This window comes from Athene cunicularia (assembly GCF_003259725.1).
Source record: "Athene cunicularia isolate RWA chromosome 9 unlocalized genomic scaffold, athCun1 chr9_part1, whole genome shotgun sequence".
In the NCBI taxonomy this organism is placed as follows: domain Eukaryota; kingdom Metazoa; phylum Chordata; class Aves; order Strigiformes; family Strigidae; genus Athene; species Athene cunicularia.
In genome coordinates this window covers 164,889-192,517 of record NW_020799110.1, presented here as the reverse complement: position 1 = coordinate 192,517, position 27,629 = coordinate 164,889, and the positions used below count along the sequence as shown (strand labels likewise).

At 41.5% G+C, this 27,629-nt stretch overlaps 1 protein-coding gene across 1 annotated transcript in view; it reads left to right on the top strand.

The window, feature by feature from the left end:
* Positions 1-27,629, top strand: part of WWTR1 (WW domain containing transcription regulator 1) — a 32,959-nt gene that overhangs the window by 2,333 nt on the left and 2,997 nt on the right. Inside the window, exons 2-5 of the mRNA XM_026854939.1 lie at positions 1,994-2,130; positions 17,363-17,562; positions 25,983-26,116; positions 26,644-26,756. Coding sequence (XP_026710740.1) covers positions 1,994-2,130; positions 17,363-17,562; positions 25,983-26,116; positions 26,644-26,756 — 584 coding nt within the window. The remainder of the gene's footprint in view (positions 1-1,993; positions 2,131-17,362; positions 17,563-25,982; positions 26,117-26,643; positions 26,757-27,629) is intronic.

Here is a 27,629-nt window from a genome sequence, read left to right as displayed (position 1 = left end):
GAAATGTGTTTTCATATAAACTTCATTATTTAATCCCTAAAGCTCATGCTTAAAAACATGTTTCTCACTATTTGCGGAAAAATCTTTTCTATTATATCTTGGTATTCGAAAACTCATAGTTTCAGTTAAGTGTAGATTCTTTATTTGAATTACAGTGCCAGAAAAACAAAACAATGGAACTTTAAATAAAAATGCTTTTAATCTAATTTAGACACAAGTAGAACTTAACAGAAGATATTGCCCAGTTTATTGCTGTAGCAGCATCTTTTGTTCAGAATGCCATTTCTTAATTTTGGAAAAAGACCATTAACTGAACTGGATACAGGAATTCTTATACTTGAAAAGTAAGAGTAAAAAGAAGACAAGCTAAAGTATAATAAAAGTTTACAATGAGGGGAGAATAAAGTGTTTTAATGGTAGGGAGAAGCAATGGTGGGTGGTTTCATTGTAAATAACAAATATTCTAGAAGTTATGAAGAAGGGAAGTGACTCAACAGCTTAAGAGGCTGAGTTTCAGAGAAGCATCCAAGTGAAAGTGATCTTCAGTTACAGCTTGTGAACTGTACATTAAATATAAAATATTAGGAAAAGAAAACGGATATGGACTAAATAAAGACTGTGTCACTTTTTTCTGTTCTTCAAAAAAATGGATCAGGTTACTTTTTTTTTTTTTTATCCTGCTTGTAATTCACATTATTTCTGGCAATACCAGAGACTCACTGTAAAAAGTCTGGATGTGGTAACATCACAATAGATGGAAACTTGCTTGTAAATAGTGGTGGTGATGAGCTGTGTCTGAGGGCACGGGGTGGTCCCAGCGGTAACAGCCGTGCTGATGTGGGTGAAAGGGGAGTGAAGAGCTTGAGACGGGGTTCAGTAAAGGGGATGTTAGACTGTGCTTTTATGAAACAGGTGTTGGAATGATTTTCTAGATACAGAACATTAAATTTTTATCCTTCTTGACATGTTCTTCTTGAAGACTTACCTCCTCTAAAGTTTTGTAACAGAAAACTAGTAGAGGAAATCCCATCCAAGTCCAGCCCATGATCAGTAGCCTGGTTAGTCAGTTGGGCAGAAGCTGGCCATGGAACCAGGCAGGCAGTCCCTGGTAGATACCAGACTGTTGGTTGCTTTAAGATAGTTCCTTCTTAACTACATGCTGATCCTTAAAATCTTGTCCCAGTAAATTTCCTTCAAAACTGATGCATTTCAGTGAAAACCAGTTGCAACAAAACCAGTTCCTTCACCACTGTATTCTGTGGCAAAAAGTGTTTGACAGAGATCACACTTTATAATTACCTCCCTGTAAAATCTCTTGCAGATTCAGGCAGTGCTCCATTGTTTTCAGGGTAATACAGGTACATGAGGGTTTACATACTAGAGTGGTATATACATTGTTGACCTACATGGCAATAAAAACTGTTTGTGCCTTTGCAGAGAGATTGGTGGATACATGTGAGTCATGAGGACTTAATCTGCTTCTTTTGGTGATGAGAATATAGCCTGATATTCTTGGAGACGTTACAGACAGACTAGTTTTCATGGTGTGGTAAGGACAAAGCAGGTGGATTTAGCAAGACAAATGCCTGTCTTTTCAAAACTCAGCAAAATGAACACATATTGCTGAATGAAGAATGGCCATACATATATGAGTATGTAGAAAAAGGCTGGTAGGATAACTTTTGGACAATTAAATAATCTTGAATATGAGTGTGTATTACAGATTTTCAGTATCATAATAGAATTCACCAGTTGTTCAAGGAAAAGTAGTTATTCAATGGTAGTGTGTAAAAGGTTAGAATGGGAGGGCCAGGAGATCAGAAGAGGAAATAAATGACAAGATGATAGATAATTTCAAGTGATTTAGGGTGAAGATGCAAAAGGCAGAAAAATGGGATAAGAAAAGGCAATAGGGCTTTCATGATGTTATGCCTAACCATGTATATAATATACTTGGGTGTTTTGTGTTAAATTTGTGTCTTTTCTTTCTCAGTCACATAGAAAAAATTACAACATGGCAAGATCCTCGAAAAACTATGAATCAACCGCTGAATCACATGAGCCACCATCCTGCAGCTGCTTCCACACCAGTACCACAGAGGTCTATGGCAATGTCTCAGCCCAATCTCGGTGAGTGCTGGATGTCATCTCTCTGGTGAAAATACAAAAGAGACAGGACAGACACCTTTTACTAATTTGTTTGCCATAGTAGTTTTTGCTTCAAGAAGGGTAGTTCTGGTCCTGCTCTCGGGCCCAGAAGTATGTTCTTCACTTCCTTTTCTTACTTTTCCCTCTGTAGAGTTGTCAGCAAGTGAATTTGTACTGTTTTGAGATGAAGATCTAACATCTCATGCATTTTATTTTACAGCTTCTGTGATGAATTTTTGATGCAGTACTGAACATAGAAAAATAAGCTCTTCCTGTGCTTTTTCACTCAGAAGTGGTATAAAGCCTCTACAAGCTCACCGTATCATTTTCAAAGCTCACAGTGCAAAGTGCTGTTAGATGATCTGCAGTCTTCCCTGCAGGTCAGAGGTTGTAGCTGTTTTGCTTGTTTGTTTGTTTATGGTGGTGGGTTTCTTTGTGTAGTTAGGTTCTGCACTGGAAGCTACTTGCAGATTTCTAAAAAGTCTGTTTTGCAGTATGAACTACCAAAAAACTTTCTATAAATGGTGTGGTTTCATTGCTGTTCCTGTTCAGCACTTCAAGCTTAAATTTAAGCATCTATGTATGTTCTTCTGATTTTCCCAGATATGAGCCTTAGTGAAAATAAAGCTATGAAAACTCTGAAAAGATCACAAAGCTATGTCAAAGAGTTAGTCTTAAAAACACAGACCAGATTCTTGTTCAGGTTAATTTTTGGTAATTGGTCTCATGATTCCATGATTATTCATTTGCAGTGTGATTCATCAGGACTGTCTCTTCATATGCCAAGGAAATGGTAACTGTTTGGCTGCCAGTGGTCAGCAACAGCAGTAATACAGTATACGTGCTTTTGTCTTCAGTTTATAGAATATATAGAATACGTATTATTCAGTATAATAAACACCTAGGCTGTCCCCTGAAGTAACTAACTTCAGTTCTTTCTTCTACCATTCTCTCAGCAACTGTCCTGCTTGAATATTTTCAGTGAAAGGTGTTGGTTATGTTGTCATCTAGCGGACAGTAACAAATTGTATCATGAGAGGGGGTATCTGAAGAAGAAACCTGAGTAAAATCCAGAAGGTTGGAGTGTACTGCAGTGTGTCACACTGCATGCTAACACTAACAATTGCTCTGTGCTTGTTGGTTCAGAACACAGCTGTGCTTAGGCCAGTCTGTTTATAGCAGTTCTGCACTGTCCAAGAGGTAAGAATAGGACAGCGGGGTTTTTTGTTTATACCAGCTCCTTAGCTTATGGTGACATCTGTTACATTCTCTCTAATTAAAAAACAAAGGAGGTACCATAAATCAGGACAGTGTACAGCAAGATTTTTCTCTCATTTTGTCAGTGGAAGTGAACCAAAGCCAAATCTGGGACTGAAATACTTGTATACTGAATTTTAGAGGAAGGGCCTTCCTCAGGATATGAAGGATTATAAATACAAGCATACACCTAATTAAGAGTCTGTTCCTGAAAGGACTTCAGGTGCCCAACAGGCGCATTTCCACAGACTTCAGAATCTGTCACGTAAAATCCAGACTATATGTCTATCAGTACCCTTGACGTTTATAGATGAGGTTCCAGTTTTTGCTAGGTATTTGTACAGTGCTTGGCATAGTGGTTCAGATCTGTGAGTTTCCTAAACATTACCCCACTAGAAATAGTATGTAAAAATTTCCACAGTGTCAACATTTATTTAATTGAGAAGATAATTTGTCAATACATTTTGGTGAACTTTTCCTCACTGTGGTGGCTTTCAAAAGGCATGCTGTGACACTTTGGGAGCAAGCAAATCTGTTTGCACAGCTGAGTAGCACTTTCAGCACTGTATTACTAAATTCAGCATCACAGTCCCTGATTTTCCAACCCACCTGTTTGAACGCCCCAAGTGTGACACTATTTTATTTAAAAACATATTTTAAAAGATTTAATCTTGAAACTGCAAGACTGATAATATAGATTTGTAATCTAGAAATTACAAAATTGGGATAGACTGAACAGAATACAGTAGCCTCTGAATACTTGATGTGACAGTTTAAAATACATGTGAGTGCCGTTTTCAGTACTAAAGTAGAATGTCTCTGTTTTGAAATTACCTTGGCCAAAAGGAAGGGCCTTTCTGCTCTTTCCTGATGCTAGGAGTGTTACTGCTAAACTGCTTTCTTGGGTCTACTCAGGCACTGAAGTGAGCAATTTGTTGGTCTGGCAGTCAGACCTCTAAGCCAGAAGTGATTGTGCCAACATCTTACAGACATCAGAGGAGAAATGGAAACAGGATACCAAGTTAAGCCACTCTTCTGGCTGTAATTTTTTTAACTTTTTAGCAAATGAAGTCTATACAGCTGTCTTTTGCCTTAGCGTTTTTTGGTACTGTAGGAATTAAAAGATATTTTTCTTTTGAAGATGTGCCACTTAAAAGGATTTAAGGATTCCAGGTCTGCATACTGGTCTGCATTTCCAATTACTAACACATGTGTTTTCCCTGCTGTGCTTTTCATGAAGAGATGGAAAATATGGTCTGTCCCATACAGCTTGTTGCTTTGGTTTATAAACTCCTTTCAGCAATATTTGCTGGGAAGTGCACAAAGACACTTAAAAACATTCTATCAAAAGCACAGAGTGTGACTAAGTGATACCAAATCATAGTATGCCTGTGCTTGAGAAAGAGAGAAACATACGGTGAAAGCTGATGGAAATTAGTAGATATACCTTAAAAAATCCGCGTTTTTCTTACTGTTGTCTATTTATGGGCTACACGTACTGGTTTTCTTGTAACTTCAGCAGTGTTAGTTTTCTCACTAACATTTAAAGCATTGCGTTTCAAGTGTTATATAACAGATACATCTAAAGGTATTTCTTCCTTTGATGTGTCTTGTTAAACTTACAGAAAACTAATATGTGCCAGGCAGGTTTCTGTGCTCACTGACACACCACCACCAAATTCAGTGAAGTTTCCTGAATGAAAAGGGAAATTTGCCCCAGAGATCGAAAGCCTATTGTGCAGGTTTGCATATATTCAGACTTGTTAGTCTGCTTTTTCTAAATAATTCACCTTTGTTGTATTAGATAAGACATTTTGTAGGTGGATATACTAAGGAAAGGACAATGTTAACAGAAATCTTTTAACTATATATTTTGTTGTTGCAATGCAACAGGGAGAATGATCACCCTCTGATTGAATACAACCAGAAGCACTGTATTTCTTGCATCTTCATAAGTACTTTGTAAATCCCATTTACTTTGCTGCTGAACCTGCACGTGTATTAGTTTTCTGCCCATTCTGAAACAGTCTTCTTCAGCTGGTTGGTGAAACATTAACTATCTATTGCTGGTCAGCTCCGTTGTGGCAGAATCAAAGAGCAGATGTGGAACGAGAGCTGTTTGTACACCCTTGTTTAGGCACCTGGCCTAGGTCCCTGAATGAGGACACCGAGCTCCATCACCTTCCTGTCAGTGAAGGGAAGGAGAGAGCAGTTGCAGTGTCCCGACTGCCTGACCTAAGTGACTGAATTGTTCTCTGGAAGTGCCAAAGGCCAAGCTGGGGAAGCTCTTCTGCCCTAGTGGCAGTCGCTGGTGTACAAAGATAGCGGAGGATGGTTTTTAGCTATGTGTAGCATGATTTAGGGGGAAAAATTAGATCCTTATAAAAGTTTCTTCAGCAACATTTTTTAATCAAATGCTGCTTATTTTGTAGTCTTTCTCTGTTCTACATTATGAAACACTCAAAACCATTGCTATTTTCATCCTGCTTCCTTCGAACTGTTTTAAAGAGATTTCTTTTCTGTTTGTACTCTTCATCCAGTGGGTGAGCACAATCTGGTCAGCATTTAAATGTTTTTCAAGTCTAACAGTTTGCAACTTTGTTTGACATAAAATAATAATTACTGTCAGAGGATTTATGTTTTCTATGCATATTAGCCTGAACTTACATGCACGAGTTCCTTAAAAACCTCATACTCAAGGAACAGACTCGATCTTCAAAAAAACTCAGAAGACCTTCTGGGCAAGGTGACATCCGTGGTGGTACAGTTGGTTGTAGAATTTAGGTCTTACGACAGACACCAGTTGCAGACCACAAGGCCCAGTTATTCCATGTCCGGTGTGAAAGACTGAGCTGGGTGGTAAGTAGGGCCCATAGTGTGGTGGTTTGAGAGTTTGGGGCACTCTGCCACTTTGTAAAATGTCTTTTAAGTTTTTTGGGTGTGGATAGGGCCTTTCGGTTTATCTAACTGGGAACTGTGGTTAAAGTGTGTGCTTGGTCTCACTGAACTGGCCACAGTCCAGCCGGGCTGGTGTCCGGGTGCTCCCTTGGACCTGGCTGACACTGTCACCTTCTCCCTGCTCCCCACGGTGGGCAGAGCACTGGCAGTAACAGAAATCCTGAGAGCTCAACCATACTAACTTACGGTGTCAAACTCCGGAGGAAGAACTGTTTGATTTTTATTTTTTTCCCTATTGAAGAAGAGAAAGTTTCTTACCTTAGAAGATCCACTTGATGTAGTGACCCAAGTGATACACACAGGATAATTTTAACTATTAAGTACACTGGTTCCCTAAGGTGAAAGACATTATGTGAAAGACACAGTAGAATTTAATGTGAAGAGATTCATACACTGACAACTGTCTGTGTTACAGAACTTCATCCGTGAATCTAAAAGGTTGAGCTTTCAGCTGTATTGCTAACGGCAATTTAATTGAGTCTGGATACAACTGGGAGTTACGGCACTTTGCCTCTGCTTTCTTTTTTTTTTTTAATCAGCCAGGAAATCCAACCAATAAAACAATGCAGTAATCCTGTCTAAGAGCAATAAACACATGAACCAAAGTTTCCATATCCTGCCATGATAAAAGAGGTGTAGCTACTCTTGTTTGAGGATGATAAAATGCAGTTTTGGTTACTGTGTCAGAGTAAGTCTCTGGAGATAAGAATGCAGAAACTCCCAAAGTGTTTAAAAACAGGTGGCATATATTTTAGTGATAACTAACGTACATAAAATGGTCCAGATTTTGAAGGCTTGGTTTGCGCTGGATGGAAATTTGGCTACAAATACGTAACATTGAGAGAAACGTGTGTTTCCCTCAGTGCAGCCCATACCCTCATGCCACCTGCACAGTGGAAAGGCTTCCTATTCCAGGTCATGATTAATTACTGGATATCCTGAGAGAAGTGGACACAATTCAGTTGTGGTCAGTGTGAATAATCCTGGCACCTGCTTCTGCTTCATGAGATAATGCTTATAGAAAAGCTGAAAGTTTGTAGAGGACTTGCACGTTCTGTGGGAGTTTTATGCCACAGCTCTGGAAAAGAGCGTTTGGGGTTTTTTTTTGTTATTTGCAATTAAAACCTCTAAGAAGTAATTTATCAAGCAGATTTCAGATAGAGTAATTTATGTTTTAAGGACAGTGGCTGATAGTTCCAGAGACTAATAGGAATTAGCTTAAGTATCAGGTAAATTAAATCCAGATACATCAAAGTACACACACTTTAAAACCAGCAACTGATTATAAATCTGAAATGTTAAAGGTTGATGTGTTCAAAAGAGATGTTGTTATTGTTTCAAAATCTAGTAATTTTTAATTTTAACACAAAAACGTTCCTGTTGGTGTAAGCATTTCTCTTCAGGGTTAGTAATCTAAACGTATGCCAGTGCAAGAGCTGAGTGTCATTTTCATAGTTTAAAGGGAATGAAATGCAAAAGCTGAAGAGTATGTGAAACAAAAGTAAAAAGAATTTAATATTTATTTTAAATAATAATGGTCATCAGTAATTGGTTACTAGCATTAAAGCTCCAGTCAAGCAGCTCCCACCATTATTTGTTGTTACTGATTTATTGTTAGTAGTGCTTACAGAGTAAATCTCTGACCTTTTAACTTCCTGTTAAATCATATCTTTGATGCTGCATCTGCAGGTTGTTCCTTTGGGGTTTTTTAAGCTTGAATCATTGAAGACAGGAAAGATTACTTAAATGTGAGTATCACAGAACTTAGCATAACAGTTGAAACTGTTGAGAAATTTCTGTATAGCTATTTTCAGCCCAGAAATCTGAATAAAGGAGTCTCTGTGCACTGGGATAGTACAACTTTTTGGTTTAATACTTTACAGATTTTTGGAACAAAATGCACCAGAACTCAAAAGCAGCATTTTTTGCTGACCTTGTTGGAAGGCTAATGCTATTTCTGGGAAATAAGTGAAACAAGCAGTTCTTTGTTGGAAGAAGCGGAGAGAGAAAAGGAGGGGAGCCTAGTCTTTTTTTTCTTCACAATGTCGTGACTAAGTCAAAACTGTAATATGGCTGGGTTTGTTCGTTCTCTTTCTTTTAACCTCTATAGACATTTGTTTTTCATAAGACTGTGTTGCGTGACACCTGATGCTGGCCAGTTCGTATGAATTAGCCTCTGGCTGCCTGTAAACAGACTAGAGAAAAAGATCCACAGTTGCATCCAGACACTTCTGACATTAAAATAATAAAAGTTTGTACAGTCAGTTCAGCGCATATGTCAGAAACAATTTACATTTGCATGTTTTGGCTTCTGCAACTTGCAGAGTCTCTTGGCCACAAAATAATCCTTGAGTAATATATATCCAAAAAATCATCAACAGAAGGGTCTCCTATAATGTCGGAAAACCTAATGCAGTAGAATATCAATTTAAAAACAAAAGTAATAAAATATTTTTTACATTTTTCATCTAACTGGAAAAAGAAAATTACATAGCTCTAACTTGAGATGTGAACTAAATAGTTGTAATTCCATGGACTGCAATGAAACTGTGCCACATAGTCCAGGTTTGGAACTTAGCTCCACATTTTTATTCACTTTTATTTGAGCTGGAAAATTGTGTAATGGCTGTCTATTGGAGAGACTTACCTCATTTTGCAGAATAAATTTATTTTTCCCCAAGAGAACTAAATTCAAGACCACCCTGAGTCTGTCTGCTAGAATGGTGAATACTTTTCACCTGCTATGTTATATCCAACCTCCTTTACATAGTGGTAGATGTGATGTTGTTATATTTTTCCTGTTTGCAGGACCTTAGAAATGTTGCACTGGGCATGCCAGATCCTGCCTAGTGAGTTTAAGCTTACTGAAGACCAGTTGATTTTCCTTTTAGTTACCTTTTGACCTTTCAAAAACAGTCCAGAGGTCCTAAGGCTCCCCAGGCCACAGGCTGAAAAGAGTTGTTGAAGTGACACTGATTTATTAGTTGAGTGTCATTGTACTGAAATCAGTATTCATATTGGGTAGTCTAGCTGGAGCATGAGTGGCAGGGTGGGTTTTTTTAACCCAAACTCCATTATGTTCCTCATAGCATTCAAATACAAATTCTGAATTCAAATATAAATAATAGCAGATATTAATAAAATTGCATAAATAGCACAACAAATGTGCCATATGGTTATATCATAAGGAACAGAGACTGGTAGAATGTCATTGTATTGTTAAGTTGCTCACAAGTTGATACCAGACTTTCCTTTGACTTAAACCTTTAGTGACAAAGAGTCACCAACTGTTTTCAAAAACAGTGTTACCGAACTGTTCAGTATAGGAGTTCAGCTGACTGGTTCCAGAAAGAGCAGTTAGGCAGCAGACTTTTCTCAAACTAAGATTATGTATATACCATGGGGGTAATTGTTGGGATTCTTTTCATTCCAACTAGTGTATTTAAAGATTCGCTATCAAAATCTAGACAATATAAGGCATATCAAATATACTTAAAGGTATTTCAGGTACTATTATTTTTCTGTTTTCCCCCTGCATATCATTGTAGCTCTACCCTTAAAAAAAGCAACTTACTGTTTATTCAGAAAAAAAAATTTCTTGTTGCTTGAAGAACTCACATAGTGAAAAATGCAAAAGCAGTGAGAAGTCTTGGTCCTGTACTAACCGTATCGTCATACTTTTGTACACTTCTTTTGAGGAGACTGGAGTTGTGCCTGGATGCTGGGTTTTGCCCAAGTAGGTAGTGTTGCAGGATAAAACCTACCTGACATTACATACAGTGTTGTGCATAGCAAATGCAGAGAGGGAGGGGGATAGAGAAAAAAGAGGGAGGTTGTTTTGAGCAATTGTAAGTGTTGGCACAATTACATGGGAGAGAAATGTGACCACAGATTTTAATGCTGTCAGATTCTAAATGTGACCACAGGTTTTAGTGGGTCAGATGCTCAGCACCCTGCTCTGCAGACTAAAAGACAAATATCTCGACTCAGTGTGTTGCTTGATTCTTTGTGCACTGGGTGAAGAACCCAGACTTGGGACAATAAAATGCCATCTCAGTGCCTCTGGAGAAGCTGTGCTGGGTGCCTCAAGGGCACTGCTGCGTCGCACTCCCACAACACCTGGTTCTGGGAGCGTGTGGCAGAGACGGTTCAGATGTGCCTGCACGCGCTCTGCAAGGTGCAGGAGGATCCATGAGCGTGGGCTTTGCACCGCGCACAGGCAGTGAACCTGCCTCTACACCGGGGCCAGCCCGGGTGTAGGCAGGACTAACCCAGGCCTGCTGGATGCAGCTGGTGGCGTCGGTGGAGCTCACCTGCCCTCCAAACAAACCCTGCGGGTCACACTTGGGGAATCCACTGCACGGCACTCCTGGCTTATCTGGAGGGTGTCTGTGCTGGGTGCTGTTCTAGGCACCATAAACAGGAAGAACTTTTGTCTTGGGTAAATCGGGAGCCAAGACAGTGTCTTTGGATTGCTTAATATCAGAAGTACTGGACTTGTGCAATTGCAGACTTCACTGGAAAGACTGATGCCGACAGTCGCTGCCTGTACACAGCACTGAGAGATCTGGCACCGAAAATTTTAAAGTGGTTCTGTTCCTCACAGCTGACTGTTGTGTACAGTCAGGGAATTTTCACCATTACCTCCCTGTGCTTACCAGACTCCATTCTCAGTCAGCCCATTTCTTTCTTCGTTCACAGCTCCTTTAGCTGGAGCTCATGTCCTTGCTCAGCACTACTGGCTGTTACTGGCTTCTTCATTTTCCTGGGTGTTTCAGTTAGATTTTCCCTGGCACTTGAAGACTTTTTGCTATCAGTTATATCATTTTCCCGAGAGCCACAGTCATGCTTTCTGTCAATGTTTCCTGTCCTGAACAGACTCTTCATGCATGTAAGATTACCCGTAAGTTACACTACAGAGACAGTATCTGCTACATCTGTATTACTTTGGGGGATTATTCCCAGTAATACTGTCTCATTCATTTTTGTACACTTTTCCCAGTGAGATAATAAAATCCTTTCACCATTTTATCATGTTTATCTTCTGTGGCCAGTTCTGTGTACCAAGTGAGATCTTTATGTTGCTGGTTCTGTGCTTGCAGTGTATTGATGCTCTTTTGCAGGCAGTGGGTCTTTGAACCTTTTCCTTGTACTCTGCATCCTCAGGAGTACATTCTACACCCCTCTCTTGTCCTGGAAAATGCGTTGCTTTGTGTGATGCCCCAGTCGCAGGCGAGCAGGCGTGTGTACACATTCACACACAGCCTCGTCAAGCCCAAGAATTTCTACCAGTGTGTGTCAGCTGGTTTCTGCTCAGTGCGGAGGCTGACTGGGAGCCGAGCAAGTGGGGAAACACGACATGTATGAAGGGTTTATCTGCTGCCTGTGGATATTTACTAGTGCACAAACCGTGTGGAGTTTTAGTGCCCAAATCACCTAATGTGGGCCAAGAGCTGTGCTGAGGTAAGTGGCAGTGGCTGCAGGGTGTCTGCTGGCTGCGGGGGAAAGGAGACAGCACTTCATCTTCCGTGCACAGCACCTCTTTGGCCTCATGGTTTATCCTGCGGGAGTGTTTCAGACTGCAGAGGGTACGCTGCGTTCCCTGCAGCCCAGGCTTCAGCAGCCCCCAGGAAGGTGGTGGGCAGGACCATCTGGGTAGGCTCTTCTGCAGAGGATATGTTCCATGTGCCATCAAGTGTGAGCTGCTGGTGCAGAAAAGCCCTGAAACTTAACACTTTAGCTGAAGGCTTGCTTGTAATAATTTCAGTGCCTTTCAGTGGAACCAGTGCAAAAGAGCACTTGCAGATCTGCCATGATTTAATTACTTTTCAGCCAGTTCCCATAGTCAGCTGTTTTATTACTGTACATGTAACATTTTGACCCTTAGGATATATTTTTAGAGCAGCTGAATGCAGCAGTTGTTGTGGCAAGCATTGCAGAATGCCCCAGTTCTTCATTTCATTTTGTTTTCTATGATAGATACAAAAAAAGAAACACCTACCAGTCTCGTGTTTTGTACTATTACTATTTTTATTTCCAGTTAATATTTGTTTTGAGCTAGGTTAGATTAACTTAGTATGCATTATATGTGTGTGTGTGCACACACCCAAAAACTAGTTTTGACTTCACAAAAGTAGACCACATATGTCCTAAACTTGCTTATGGGACATTATTGTGATAGAACTCAAGAATAATTCAAGTGGAATGAAAACCTAGGTCTTAGCATCTGTGTATTTATAAACTGGTTTTGAATAATAGTAAAGAAAAGAAGTTTATTACTCTATCAAGTTAATGCTCCATTTTAAGTTAGACATTACAGACATACTCTATCCAGATACCCTGACAAAATTGTCTGTACTTGTTTGAAAACACAGCTCCGTGACTCCTCTACACTCAGGTCTCTGACTGTCTGTCTGGTAGGGGCTGCTGTGGAAGTAGGTGTCTGGTGTTCAAACTGAGTGGAGAGTTATGTGAATCCCTTTTCTTCTTGAAGCAGTGTGTGCTGGAGAAAGGTGTGGTGTCAGTGCGCTCAAATGTCGTTCAGTAAGTTTGTCTCTGTGGCCCAAATCAATGTTTCTTTGAAAGCCATTCTCATGACTGGTAGTTTTGAACAGGTACGTTTCTCTGTGGACCTGTGTCTAGAGATTCAGACCTACAGACCTCTGAGGAGAAAGGCACAGATGGAACGAAGAGCAGAGCCCACTGGAACTGGCTGAGGATGGCTCCTCCCTACTCCTTTGTCTTCTGTGCAGCTCCTTTGCCCGTGGCTATGGCTTTATCAAACCCAGATGACATAAACAACTTTTTTTTTGAGGTAGAACGGATTTTTGTTAGAAATATGATCACATACTTATGGCTCGCTTGACTTGTAGGAGATTCAGCGTGATGTATTTTCTACACTCCTGATGTATGGTGTGGGCATGCTTGCTTTACTCATTGTACTGAGCTTCCTGTAGTTCCTTGATGGTATGTAAGAACAGACAGTATTGCTTCAAAGAAAAGTAATTTATTCCAAGATAGGGAGTTCATTGGACTAAAATATTCTGTCTGTCCCCACAAGAAGAGATGAGAAGGGTTATTGGGGACCACAGCTCAGGGAGAAGTATTCCTCAGCATTTTCATATTGCCTTGTTCTTCTTGTATGTGTAATTTCATCTGTGATACAACATGGGGGCAGCTCAGCTGATGAAGGAGAAGGGAGTATTTGATACAGCAAAGGCAACAAATAGCCTTGACAAATCGTACTGCACTCGGGCCCTCCTCGCACAGAGTGTATCCCAGACATGCTGTACAGGCTGGGAATCTTTACTTAACTTCACCTGGTTCTATCATTTGCATGTGCTGCTTAGATGAAAGCAGTTTTTCTTACGGAGAACTTGCTATGTTGTGATAATCCTTCAGCCCACCTGGATTCTTAGCATGGTTGTTCTGTTCACTCAACCATTGACATGTCAGAAATTTAAGCACATGCTTCTGCGTACAGGAAGAGTTAAATTCCTGCCTAAGTGCTTATGGTCCTGGCAATTTAACACCAGATTTGCACCGATACAACTTGTATAATGGTATGTACAGTATTTCTTACTTATTTTAATGGGAATAAAACTAGATTCACTGCATTTCAAAATGCGGTTCCATGTATTGTTTTCCCATCACAGGAGTGCTTTGATTTCTGCACCCAGCTCTCATTCCTGCCTTTCCCCTCTCAGCACTGCAGCTTGCTAACCTTTCTGGGATTTCACCACTGAAAAGTTACTGACCAGTGTGGGCTTTGGTCCATCTTTCCTGAAACCAGTTTATTTTTCGCACCTGGACTGCTAGGTTGGTTCCATGTAGCAGTTTCATGGCTACCCAGTTACTTTTGCTAGGAACTGACCTAGCCAGAAAATACCTTTTTATCCCCAAGCAATTTTTAGTTTGCTGTGTGGCCACAAAAATGCCTTTGGCAGCTCAGTAGAGGGGTAGCATGTGGGCAGGAACAGGCAGCTGGGTGTGGAAGAGGTGATAAATGGCAACACTCTGGTTTCATGTGGAAGCATGATGTCATCTGTGTGGATACAGCTGTTTGTGGACCACACATTGACTGAATTTGTGAAAAGGTTATATTACTGCAGGGCTGCTTTTAACTTGGATTATTTCTTGAGCTGAATTTGTCACTGAAGCTAAAATACCATGCAGCTGTACTCTCAGATGGTTCCGTAGTCTTTCTGTGCTGGGCCTGTGTGATCACCCAGAAGGAAAAATTCGACTCAGATCTGATGTGAGTGCATGTAAACGTTTCTGCCAAAGCGAAGCAGGGCAGAGTTTAGACTGCCTAATGCCTGTGTACCTGTGTTACTTCAGTTGCAGAAGGACAAGACAGTACCTGATCTGGCAGAAAGCTGGCTAGCATAAAGTCAACCTTTCAAAAAAATTTTTAGCTTGGAACTGGCAGAGTGAGATAAGTTCAGCGTTCTGCATTGTGCAGGTGTCATGTGCTTGATCCCGACTGTACAAACCCATTTCTTTCCATGCATGCTTCTAGCAGCGCTTGCTGTGCTGTGTCCTGCCAGGTCAGACGTGTACAGAGCACGAACACGCTCAGGTCTGAGAAGCACAGAACTGAGTTAAGATTTCAGTTCTCATACAGTAAGAACAATGAGTGAAAGATAAAAAGGATGACACAAATCTTTGTCCTTTGGACAGAAAAATATCTCTTCTAGAGAGTATTTTAGTATCTGGGGTGTTCTTGTTAAAAGGTAAGAGCTTTGTGAATTATCCATTGCCCTATTATTGAAAGAATCCTTGCAAAAAATGTCAATTTTTAAAGCAGTATATGGCTACCACTTGTAATCCAGACTGGCTTTAGGTACCATACGTGTGTTTTACTGGAAAGGTGAAGGTGGGGAGGGAAGAGAAGGAACTGTTCATGCCGTGGCTCACAAAAGGTATTAGGTGGCATTGCTGGGAACTGACACATTTTACTCAAAAATAAAAAGGAGGTACAGGTGGAGGCTATGCAGTTTCCCCTCTCTGTCTTATTTTCCTCCTGTTTTTTCCAAGCCTATTGCTAAGAGGGAAACATTTCTAGAGAGCAGGGGTGTTTCTGTTGCCATGGCCAAGTGATACCTGCTGTCAGAGGTGTCAAATGATTATTTTAGTTTTGTGGCATGACTACCAGAGTGACCGTGGAGCTACACAAAAACTTGCAATTTCTTTTGTAACAGTTCTTTGAATGAAAATGCCCATCCAACAGAGTTCTGCTCTGACTTACAGTTTCTGAATTGACCAGAAAAGATTATGTTAAGTAACATTAACAGTCATGAACTGCCTGAGCAGCAGCCTTCTGTCGGCAAGCGAAAGGGTTTAGCTGGGTGGCATGGGTATAGCTCAGGTTTGCTCACAAAGGGTCCCGTTTCTCACCTGCCAGTTACGGGGTTGCTGCCCAGAGGAACCTTTTGAATCTCCTACCAAAGGTGGAAAATTAATGGGCCATTTCCAGATCTGAACACCTTAGTGGATAAGGGTTCAGTTGTTAATCAAATGTTTGAAAAACTGTAATGGTTTTCTTCATATGACATCAACTATACAATTTGGTGCTTGCCTATCCAGAGCTCAGCAAGAGTTACAAATCGCTCTATTCTGTTAAATCCAGTCTAAAATCAGACTCCTTAATCTGTAGTTTATTAGACCTTTTTCATTTGCAGAAGGAACCATGAATTGTAAATTTAACCTTAGCTGATTTCTGTAACTTAATGCCAGGCCTGAATTTGGTGTCTTTTTTTGGATTAATTTTATACAGGCTTCTTAAGAACTCACTAAACTCTGTTCTTGCCTGATGTAACTGTAGAAGCAGCAGTGGATTTGGGCAGTTCTTTCAGTACAAGATTGATAAAGATTTTTGCTGAGTTTGATATTGAAAGTGGTATGATGTATTAGTAACTTGCAATCACACTGTTTTGTTATTGATAGTCATTCCCATGCTGCGAGCTCAGATAGCAAACTTCACACTGACGGCCTCCTGAAACTGGGAATGCTGGGGCCACTGGGAAGAAAGGGCCATGCTTGTTCAAAGGAGACAGAAATCCTTCAAGAACAGTTAGCAGTGATTCTCACTACTTTGCCTTTTTGTTTATGAATGTGGTACAGATTCAATTTAATTATCTTTTCCTTGCATTTCACCTGCTTTGAAAAAGTAAGTGAAAGTACGTTAAGGATATTAGGGAAGGATGTAGCTTCTCATAGTTTCTGGTGTCTTTTTATTGCACCGCTGCTGTAACTTCTGGCAGTCGGGCTTGTTGCTGGATCTCATTAGATGCACTTTTTTTCTTCCGTTACAGTTCTCAAGCTGTTTTTCATTACTGTAATGTGTGAGTGCCTGTGAGGTAAGGAGTGCTTAAAAAACTTCTGCAAGAGACGAGGATACTATTAACCCTCATTTATAGCTGAGCACACAGAGATTGTGACTCTGGCCCGTGATAATCCAGCAGGGTCCTCCCACGGGGTTTGCTTCTTAACTGGAACTGGAACATCAGTGAGTCACTGAAAAAAGTGTGTATCTCCTTCACAGTGGTGAGAAACACACAGAGTGCTCCTTATTTATGCTGGTAGTTATTCTTATAGTAATCGATTTAGATCTGTCAATAAAGAAAATGTTAAGATTGAAAACATTTTTACTAGTTTATTGCATATTCTAGGCACATGCTTGTAGAGAAATTTTCTGTTAAAGAAACGTGCATGTCATTTACTACATACCATTAGGTAAATATTTGAACATACCAGGATGAATACAAATACTTGCTGTAATATAAGTGTTCATGTTTTATACACACATGAAATATTAAAAATAATTTATTAAGCAGTTGCTAGTACCAGATCTTGCCAGATTGAGGGTTATCTCAGTCATTTGAAACACGGTCATTCTAATAACTCTTCCATAAATGAGCAACATGTGTCCTAGGCCCTCTGTCATCTTAAAGTACAATTCTCATTCACCAGCCATGATTTATTTTCCTTCCCACAGTCATGAATCACCAGCACCAGCTAGCAGGCAGCACAGCACTGTCGCAGCAGAGCCGCCCTGCCCAGGCTCCGCAGCCGGGGCTGCTGAACCTGCCCGGCGCTCTGACCCCGCAGCAGCACCAGCAGCAGAAGCTGAGGCTCCAGAGGATCCAGATGGAGAGGGAGCGGATCAGGATGCGTCAGGAGGAGTTACTGCGACAGGTAACGCCAGGGATGCTCTTACTTTGTTTGGGAGCATTTAATTCGATGCAGCCACATTTTTTCCAGGTACAATTAGTAGATCTATTACTTCATGTCAAGAATAACCGTTGGTTTAGGTAAGGGTGACCAAAAAGCTAATACAAATAGAACATTTCGGGTTTTCTCTAAACTAGCATTGAACAGAACACAAAATGGCCTTCTTCCAGGAGTTACAGACCTGGTGTCTTTCTTACCAGCTATTATAGTGTTGTAGGGACCAATTTCTGTTCTGCATCTGTTTGTAAATCTAGAGCAACTATCACTGATTAATTCTCAGTCTAACTTGGTTTGCATAGTAGTTCATGCTTCACTGAAGATAAAGGCAGAACATACAGAGTTGTTCTTGACTCTGATCCCAACTCTATATGCACCCTTTGCCTTTGAATTATAAATAAAATCACGTTCACATCTTCCATGAATACCTCTGATCTGAAGTCTTTCCAGAGGTGGTTCTTTGTGGATATTTAGTTTAATGTTCTATTTCCTAATTTCAGCTCTATATAATAACTCATATTGTACAAAATAGATATGTAACTTCCTTTACACTGAGTTAAGGAAAAAACAAGTTTTAACAATTGGGTTTCTTCTGTTATGGGCAACTCCACTGGTGATGTTATATTTTGCATGACATATTAATCAGCTACCTTAGAGAAAATAAATAACCTGTTTCTCTCAGGAACAGCGTGAATGAAGTATATGCTGTCAAGAATTAACACCATTATTTGTGGCCTTGTAAATGCTGCAGTTACAGTTCTAAGTACGTTTAAAAATAGTAACTTCCACAAAATCAGACAGACTGTCTGAGGCTGTCAGGGAGCTCTGTATGTCCTCTGGCCTGACCCCCTGCTCAGGCAGGGCCACCCAGAGCCCGGTGCCCAGGACCATGTCCAGACGGCTTCTGAACACCTCCAGGGCTGGAGACTCCGCCACCTCCCTGGGCAGCCTGTGCACGGTGACAAAGTGCTTCCTGGTGCTCCGAGGGACCCTCCTGTGTGTTGGTGTGTGCCCATGGCCGCCGGTCCCGTCCCTGGGCACCCCTGGGAAGAGCCTGGCTGCGTCCCCGATGCACCCTCCCTGCCGGGGTCTGTATCGTTGGTGAGATCCCCTGAGCCTTCTCCTCTGCAGCCTGAAACAGCCCCAGCCCTCTCGGCTGTTCCCCGCAGCAGAAGCAGTGGGCCCACACTCTCCTACCCTTTCTGTTGCCACCGGTGCTGACAGAAGCCCTTCTTGTTGTCTTTTACTCCCCTGGCCGGGTTCAATTCCAGCTGGGTTTTAGCATTCCTAACCTCATCCCTGTGTGCTTGGACAATGTCCCTATTCCTGCCAGGTTAACCATCCTCACTTCCATCTTCCGTGGAAATTATGATTTTGTGGAATTATTATTTCATACCTTCAGTCCTTTTGCCTTTGGGATTGTACCATAGTTTGTGTTTAGTTTAGGGTAATATTTGTTTATACGGTATTTAGAAATGCAGTATGACATTTCTTTGCACCGGGTGAAGCATGTTTATGACTGGGCTAATAACACCAATTAGCTGAACTTTTCTGATGATTTTTAGAGAACCATAAGTTTCCATAATGTTTTGAAATGTTAGTGACTCATGTAAAATGCAAAAAGAAGCCTGAGAAAAATCCTCATGCTTAGGTGCGCTCTGAGGAGGAGCAGCAGGGAGTATGTCATAGGTTCACTAGCCACAAGTAAGTGAGGAGTGATGCGCTTTTTCTTCAAAGTCTGGAGGAGAATGAGTGAGAGAAAACACATCCGTGATGAAAACAGACTGGAGCATCTCGGTGACCTCTGGAGGGTTTGTGGGTAACAAAGAAAGGGACACATAAATATCTAAAAACTTCAGGTCTGACATAGCCTGGATGATCAGAGCCCATCTACCAGAAAGGAGATGTGCTCACAAAGGGTTTGTCATCTTTCAGAGGTAGCAGTCATGAAAACCTCAAATTAATGACCAGCTTTTTGGTTTTCTCTCTACAGCCTTTGAATCCTGGTTTTACTAAATGTGTTGGGTTTTGAGGTTTTTTAAACATGGTATCTCAGTATTACTAATGCAGGAAAAGGTATTTAATGTTTGTAACAATTAAGAATTTGAGATGCTCTTTTTCCATGCTTTTATTTCAGAAAAAAAAAATAATTGCCAAATTTACCAAAATATCACTTTTCAAAAAGTAATAATAGACATTATTACAATCACTCACCAAATTAAAGGTTATTAGAATTGTATTGAAAGTAATTTTTTTTCTTAATATACAGAAAATGCAGTTTGATGTGAGCCTTAATACAGACTTCTAAAAACAGGAATATGGTTGTACTTTTCTTCCCATGTACAAACTATATGTGAGTCATACTTCTCGCCAGCTACACCACTGGAACCTTCGTAACTTCATCTTGTTCAGGCAGAAAGACCAAATGTAGGATGAATACATACTCTCACGTAGCAGGCTTTTGTAAAAGAGAGATTGATAACAAAATGAAGAGGGGTCTGACAGTTAGGATCACAAAAATGTTAGTGAGAATATTTGTAAAACCACTTAACAACAGTGTATTTGCTTCATTTTCTTTTTTTTACTCTTTTATCTCCTTCCTCAAAATATGTGTAAGAACTTTAAAAAAATGCTTAACAGAAGTAATTAACAAAAATTAATACATTTTGAAACTGTACAGCACCATCTAGCTGCATTTGAAAAAAAAAAAAAAGAAAAAAGCTTTAAAGTGATGTGGTTTTATACAGTTCCTGCAGCAACACTTGGCTGTGTGTGTGCGATGATTCCTGTGGGCTGGTGAACGTCAGATCTCGGGGCTCTGGCTGAGTGGAGGGACTGCAGACAGGATTCCACTAAAGTGTCTGAATTTTTTTACCTCCTCATGTCGCGGCTGAATTTGACTTTCATGGTTCAGACCTGAGTCTGGAATCAGTACAGGCACCAGCGTCTTGTGCCCATGTTTAATTTCCTTAATTTTGGGGCGTTCCATGATGGTACGTGACCTGTGCGTGCAGAACCATGTTCACAGTGGTGCTCTCTGACCCGAGCAGTGATCTCAAGTCTCTTGCAGACCTTTTCCTTTACTATCAGGAGCTTAGAATGTGATAGAGATGGGTGTAGGGAGAGAGGGGGTATGTCTGCTATGAGCATAGTCATAATTGTCAGGCTGTTAATAATGTGTTTAGCTATCTTTACTCTCTTTGACTCTGTTCTTGCTTCAGGACAGGAGCAAATTAAGCTTCAGAACAGTTGTGCCATTAACACCAGGGCTGGTTTCCCTGCTCTGCTGACTGGTTTACTGTGAAACTAGCAGACGCCCAGCACTCTGCAGCTGTGCTCTACTTACTTAAGCCTCCAGCATACTCTGCCCAGCACCACCCCACACCAATGCTGTTTGGTCGAGCTCCGCATTATACAAAGCAGGACAATATCACTTTGTATTACTAAAGCTTCCAGAACTTGTTGTATCTCTTAGGGAACAACATATTTCTCACCCAAGGAAAGCAAGATGCAAAATCCATCCTTCCTAACAGAACTTTGTGAATGTGCCGCCAGTAACCTGAGCACTCCTGACCCTGGCAGCTGGGAAAAATGTGACAAATCCCTCTGGAGTCATTGATGTTCGAGTACAGTTACTCCTGCCCTGGCCCTTCACTGCTGCTTTTGCTTTTGTAGTGTAACCCATCTAAGCGAAAAACGCTGAGTAAGTGTGCCTGCTGCTGCTGGCAACTGCGAGGAAGCACGGAGAGCTCGAGCGAGAGGGGAGGAATTCTTTCGGGGGGTCACAAACCTCCTTTCAGCCTGGCAGCAGCTGCAGACACCCCGCAGCCATTCCTGGCCGCAGCTGCTGGGGTGGAGCGGCACTCCCAGCTGGGAGGAGAATGCAGTTTGGATCCTCTCTTCTTGGGGAGTTCGTTTCCTTCTTTGTCCTCCTCTTCATTTAGTTGGTAAAGCCTCTAGAACTGCAGAGCGAGTCCAGGCAAGGAGGGCAGCGTTTCAGAAAGCCAGTATAATGGCTTCCATTTAAATGTTCCCTTATTCAGTTTTGTCATTCAGGAAAGAGATCATTTTCTTTCTTACTGATTTGCTTGTGTCATCTTTCCAAAGGGAAGGGGAGAATCTGCTTGCTGCTCAAAAGCTTCTTGGAAGTGGAAGTAGTTAGAGGTGATGTCAGTAAGAAACCTGTGACAGGGTCCTGGAGGGAAGATGTCCCAGCATTTCTCTGTGTGCACAGGTGCCATCTTGCACCTTGTTTGGAGGGATGCAGACAGTCCCAGAAAGGCAACACTTCACAGAGGTTCCTTTCTGATCTCCCGATCCTATTCCATAAGTTTGTGCATGGAAAGATACAGAATCTCAAAAGAGGCTGTAGGACTGGTGTATGGGGGTGCAGAGGAAGATTTATCACTCTTTTGTCCTTTCTGGCCTGCTACGGCCTGGACAGAGGAGTGCCCTGCTGTGCTCTGCGTGCCACACAGCCTGGCCCACGTTCTGATTTACCCGCGGCACAGGCGATACCTACACGTCTCACTTCCCACTTCCCATGAGGAAGAAAAGGAATTGGAGTGACTAGCAATGTAAACTCAGTATAAAAATGCCTCCCCCAGCTGGAAGGGACTGTTTGGCAGCTAAGCATGGAGCTCCATTCAGTTCTGCCAAGGAGGGTTCCAGCAAGTGTGACAGTGAATTTCTAGATTTGTCCGGCATACGGCTAAAAAGGCGTTTACATCAGGGTTGTGTTCAGAGGCAGTGAATAGTTCCAACTCACTGCAGTGCTTTGAAGCTTTTAAAGATTTTCACAGATAACCACTGACCAAGCTTTTTGACATGCCTTTGTGATGTCAGAGTACCGTGGGCTTTTTAAACTTACTTTGTTTGGTTATTTAGTTTTTAAATCCCCTCTGGGTCTTTGAAATAACGTCTGCTGTAGTGCCAAGCAGATCATGACGGGCATTTGGTCCTCTGTGAACTAAATGCTGAGGACTGTCTGCTGGCCAACGGCAGGCACTCCTGCCTTTGGGAGATAATTAGAGTAGCCAAGGCTATTCTCATAGCTTGCAACTGTAATATTGCCATTCACAGGGCTGCGAGAGGCCTCTGGTATTTTTTGCCAGACTTTTTAACCTAGGGTAGGAGATTCTTAAATATTATTCTTAAGAACCTTGTAGCCATGCTTAGGATAGAGAGCAGGACATAGCAGGCTATCACACAGATTTTTTGATGGGGTAATTGATCCATTACTATTGACTATTGCTGTAATACTATCAAGGAAGCAAAGAAGTCTGACATCCATAGTGGTAGTAAAATTGTAACGTGACTTCTGAACAAACCACCTGCGTCAGGCAGCAGCAGAGCAGGAGTGTACTTCAACGTGTGGCAGAGCCAGTGCTCAGGTTCCCCAGCCTAACTCTGACTGCAGCAAGCAGGAGTCTGTTGTTCCGTATCATAAAAGTGCACACTGAGTTCATATTACAAGCAACATGCAATACGTTGAAATAAAGACATGGGAGGTGCTATGCTGTTACCCAAGTAGCTTCATAATAAATGTGGTTTTTCTTGAAAAGAAGAGGCAGGAACTTAGATTTTGCAAATGCCAGTGTGAGTCTTCAGGATGCCAGAGGCTTTTCAGCTCACGAATTGCCTTGCTTTGCAAAGCCTGTCTAAACCATGTAATAGACTAAACATTCCTGGGATGGGATGTTGGCCCTGCTGCATTTAGCGGTTGGGAGGGCCAGTTACTGTATCTAGGGATGTGATTAATAAACCTGGGTATTAATCTCTCCTTGTTGGATCAAGCAGTAGTTGGCACCATGTTTTCCAGAGATCACTGTCTGAATTCCCAGACTGCGCAGGTGAGCTGCAGCATGGAGGACAGCCAGCCAGCATTAAGGTCTGCAGATACATGTGAGATTCACAGCACTTTGTGCGGGAGCAGTAAGTCCAGTGCCCTGGAAAGAATGGACATTTTGCAATGCTTTCCTATTTGTGGAAGGCAGTTCAGGGAAAAACCTTTAACAAAAATCCTTCTCAAATGGCGGACTGTTCATTTTACTGGCCATAGGATAAGCAGCCTGGTGTGCAGCAGTGATGTAGTCTCTGAGCCCTTGTTCTTACTTTGTTACTAGTCTATTCTGATCTACTTCTGGAAATTAAATCACTGGGGAAATGGGGATAAGTTATAGAAGTTAACAGTGTTTTAGGTTTTTCCCTCTTACAGTATGATACAGAAAAATCTTTGTGTCTTTCCTGAGGAAGGCGATGCCTGTGTCTGTTCTGCAGAGAAAAGGTTTGGTGGCGGCAGGTGCAGGCTAATCTGAGCTCAGAGGGCCACTGACAGTGGCACAGAGATGGCACAGGTTTCAGCATGCCCGTGGTATGCACTTGGGCGTCTAGACCACAGTAAAAGCTGTTCTGTTGTCACCTCACTCCCTTTAGCTACAGTTAGTTGTCCCAAGTACAGTCATAGCTGTTTACTGAAGTGGCACAGGCGCTGCATTATCAGAAGGGTCCTCTTGGAGTGTCACATGTAACAGCTAGCAGTTAGAGCTGAACCTGCTGGCCGTGCTCGAGCATCTCCACTGTATTGGCAGTAAAGAGTTTGCACACTGTGCCCAGGGCTCAGAAAAACACACTGACCTTGGCAGTTGAGTGCCTTTCTCCATGTTAGATAAACCTCATCTTGGAACTTCAGCTGTTGTGGAGGAACGTCCTTAAAACGCAGCCTGTGTACTGGTATTAACCTAAATTTAGTCAATACAGGTGCAGTTTTGGTTGGTTGTTTTTGCCAGATGGAACAAGCCAGCAGCAGTAGATGGAAGAAATTATCTGCTCTTTGCAGTGTTGTTTATTTGGCTGGGCATTTTTTGAGTCAGTCTGTAAGAGAAATAAAAAGCTGTGAGGAAGTTCTTGCCTATTTCTCTGCAGTTCAATGAGGGAGGAAGAAAATTTATTTCATGGAACGTTAAAGATATGAAACTCCCTTGGTCAATAACACTGTATTTTTTGCAATGAACTTCAATTTTATGCACAACTGCATTTTTTTAGCAGTTGGAGGTTCAGAAATCTCTACTAGTGCTTTGTGTTTTGCTGTTTTGGAAAGGTACCAGAAGAATAAGGGACTTAAGGGAGGAGAGGTGTTAGCTTATTTCATTTAAAAAAAAAAAAAAAAAAAAAAGGGTAGAAAACAGACACAGCTTTATTATTTTAAGGTTTTAGGATATTTGGAAGATCTCCTGGAGCTGAACACCCTTTGCATAGGCCTCTGTACCACTAGATGTCATGGTTGTTTCACAGGTAGCGCTGCAAGAATTCATCTTTCAGGAAGAGTTCTGAAACAAGTTTCCTTTGGCTCTAATTGCTCATTTGTCATCCTGAAGACAGTGTACATGAGGACAGGTCATTAGGCAGATGCTTATTGTTAGGCAAAGGGCTTATTCTAAAGATTATTAGGTCAAAGTCTTAGTTCCAGTGTTTTTCTTCTAACATGTTAAGTACTTCATGTTTGCAAGTGATATTCTGCTTTAGTATATAGCAAATGATGTAATCGAGTAGCAATGCACATGAGTTCAGTGCCCTATTTTGCTCTCACACCAGTTTGAACTGAGAAGAATTTTACTTAAGGAAAGCTGTTAGACACATACATGGGAGGGTATGAGTTTGAAGGTTTTAAACTGCTTTATTATTGCTACTCCATCACTCAACAGTAAACTGAAATGGTGGTTTGAGTGTTACAGAGCCCTAGTGTGCAGGTGAGGGCCCTCAGCAGGGCGGCTGTCAGTGGTCGCTCGTGGCGTGCAGGCCCATTGGTGTTTGATGCTGAGGTGACACACGAGGTGTCTGAAGTTATAACGGAGGTAATTTGATTTTGTAAGGGTTGTGAGGGCCGTAGAGGTGCAGTGGTTCTGCCAATAGCTGTGCCTGTTGGAGGTTGGACTTTCTGCTGCCTGCCTGCCTCTGCTCCTGACTGGAGCTGCCACTGTGACAGCTCTGCCCCCAGAGCCACTGATGTGAGCATTTTGTGATCGGCATCATGCAAAAAGAGGGAGGCTCATATGAACAGGCAGACAGGGTCTCTGGGTTGGTGTGGAGCTGATCAGAAGGTGCACAAGCACATCTGCCCGCTGGCCGGACGGTGGGGCTGGCTTGCAGTGGCTCTGGTGGCTCTGCAGTGCTGTAAGCCAGCCCAGCGCGGGTGGGCAGGACAGATGCTGCCTGTCCACATCATGGCTTCTTCACACCAGCGTGAACAAACAGGCTTCAGTTACGCTGCTTAGAATTACTGCCCTAAATAAGATGGTGTGTACATATTACATGTTTGCTTGTTACAAGACTGCAGGGCTTCTGATCTGTTGGAATAACCCTTCCCTTGTATTTTTTTGCCTTTCCAGGAAGCTGCTCTATGCAGACAACTTCCCATGGACCCAGAGAACATGGTCCCAGTTCAGACAGCTGTGAGTTCACCTGCCATGGCACAAGACATGAGGCCTATTACAAATAATGGATCTGACCCTTTCTTGAACAGGCAAGTTCATTAGGCAATTGGATCTGTTGCCTTCTCTACACCTGTAAAGCTGTCTTTCTAAAGTAGTTTCCTGTATCATCTTCTTTTGTGCTCACTGTGAACAGAGTACGGCTGGGTGGCTGACCTGAAATCTTTCGGTTTATACTTCAAGAAGGAAGCTTAGAGAAACCAAGAAAATGGTAACAGGTGGTTTTAATTGTACTGTAGGTGTATGTAGAAACTGCAGGTAGAATAGGTGCATTACCTAAGTATAAAGAAACTCAGGGTTTTAAGGCTATCAGAACTGGTTTTGCCCAGAGAGTTACATATACAGGTGTATTTCAGAATTTAAGAGTGATCCCACTTCAGTTGCTCTATATTTGGACTGATAGAGCATGACCACATTAGTGGCCAACAGTTGACAATGAGGCTTAACGACTCAGTATTTAATATCTAACTGGCTGTGCTGTCGTTTTTCAAGGACCATGATCAAGGACTCTGTCTGCCAGAACGTCATTACTGAGGCTTTTTCATGTTTCAATTTCCAGCGGGCCGTACCATTCCAGGGAACAGAGTACAGACAGTGGCTTGGGATTGGGATGCTACAGTATACCAACGACACCTGAAGATTTCCTCAGCAATGTAGATGAGATGGATACAGGTAGAATATTCTGATTTAGCTTAAAGTATATGATATGAATAACTTTGTGATATAACCAGTAATATTTTATAATTGCATAACTGAATGGTCATCTCTCGCTTTTCTGTGCAAGAAAACAGGCTTGAGACTGTGGGGAAAAATGCCTGAAAGGTACTTGGTGCCTAGAAGATTCTCAGCTTTAACTTAGATCCAGATTCTACCCTTTTACATTAGACTGATATTAAACAAATTAAGTTGGAAAATGTGAGCCTTAATTTGTAGGTAGGAGTAGTAAAAACCTGGTCTTAGGCTACATTCTTGGTACAAATCACTGCGTTTTATAACTCTGGGAAATCAGTCACATTAATAAGTCTCTTACAGTGGCAAACTTGGTTTTGCCTTCAAACAGCATGTATTTAGCTAGTTTAGGTATTGGTCTGTATTTATTTTTATATCCGCATCCTCCTGGTGTTTAAAATACTCAAATAAATTACTAGGAAACCAACTTTTTTTCCAGACAGGGAAATTCTCAGCACTTCCTCACCTAAATGTCCTTTGGAAGTCATCAGAAGTTCTAGATGACGCAAAGAGTGAAAGGTTTCTCTATTAAAGTTTTCCATGCTTGTTATTATTAATTTATGAAGAAAGTAATATAATACTGCAGAAAATCACTTTTTTCAGTTACTCCCCATAGACAGCACTGGCCCTTGTGCCGAGAGCAGGTGAGAGGGTTTACCTAAGCATGGGTGGCATGGCTCCCTGTGCAGACCAGTGAACTCTGAACAGTTGTACTTCCCGAGTGGAAGGTCAGAGGTCGATTACTTCCAACACTGCTGGAAAGGGCCTTTTGTACTTTTGAGAGCAAAGCAAGGATAAGAAATTAACTCTTAGAAG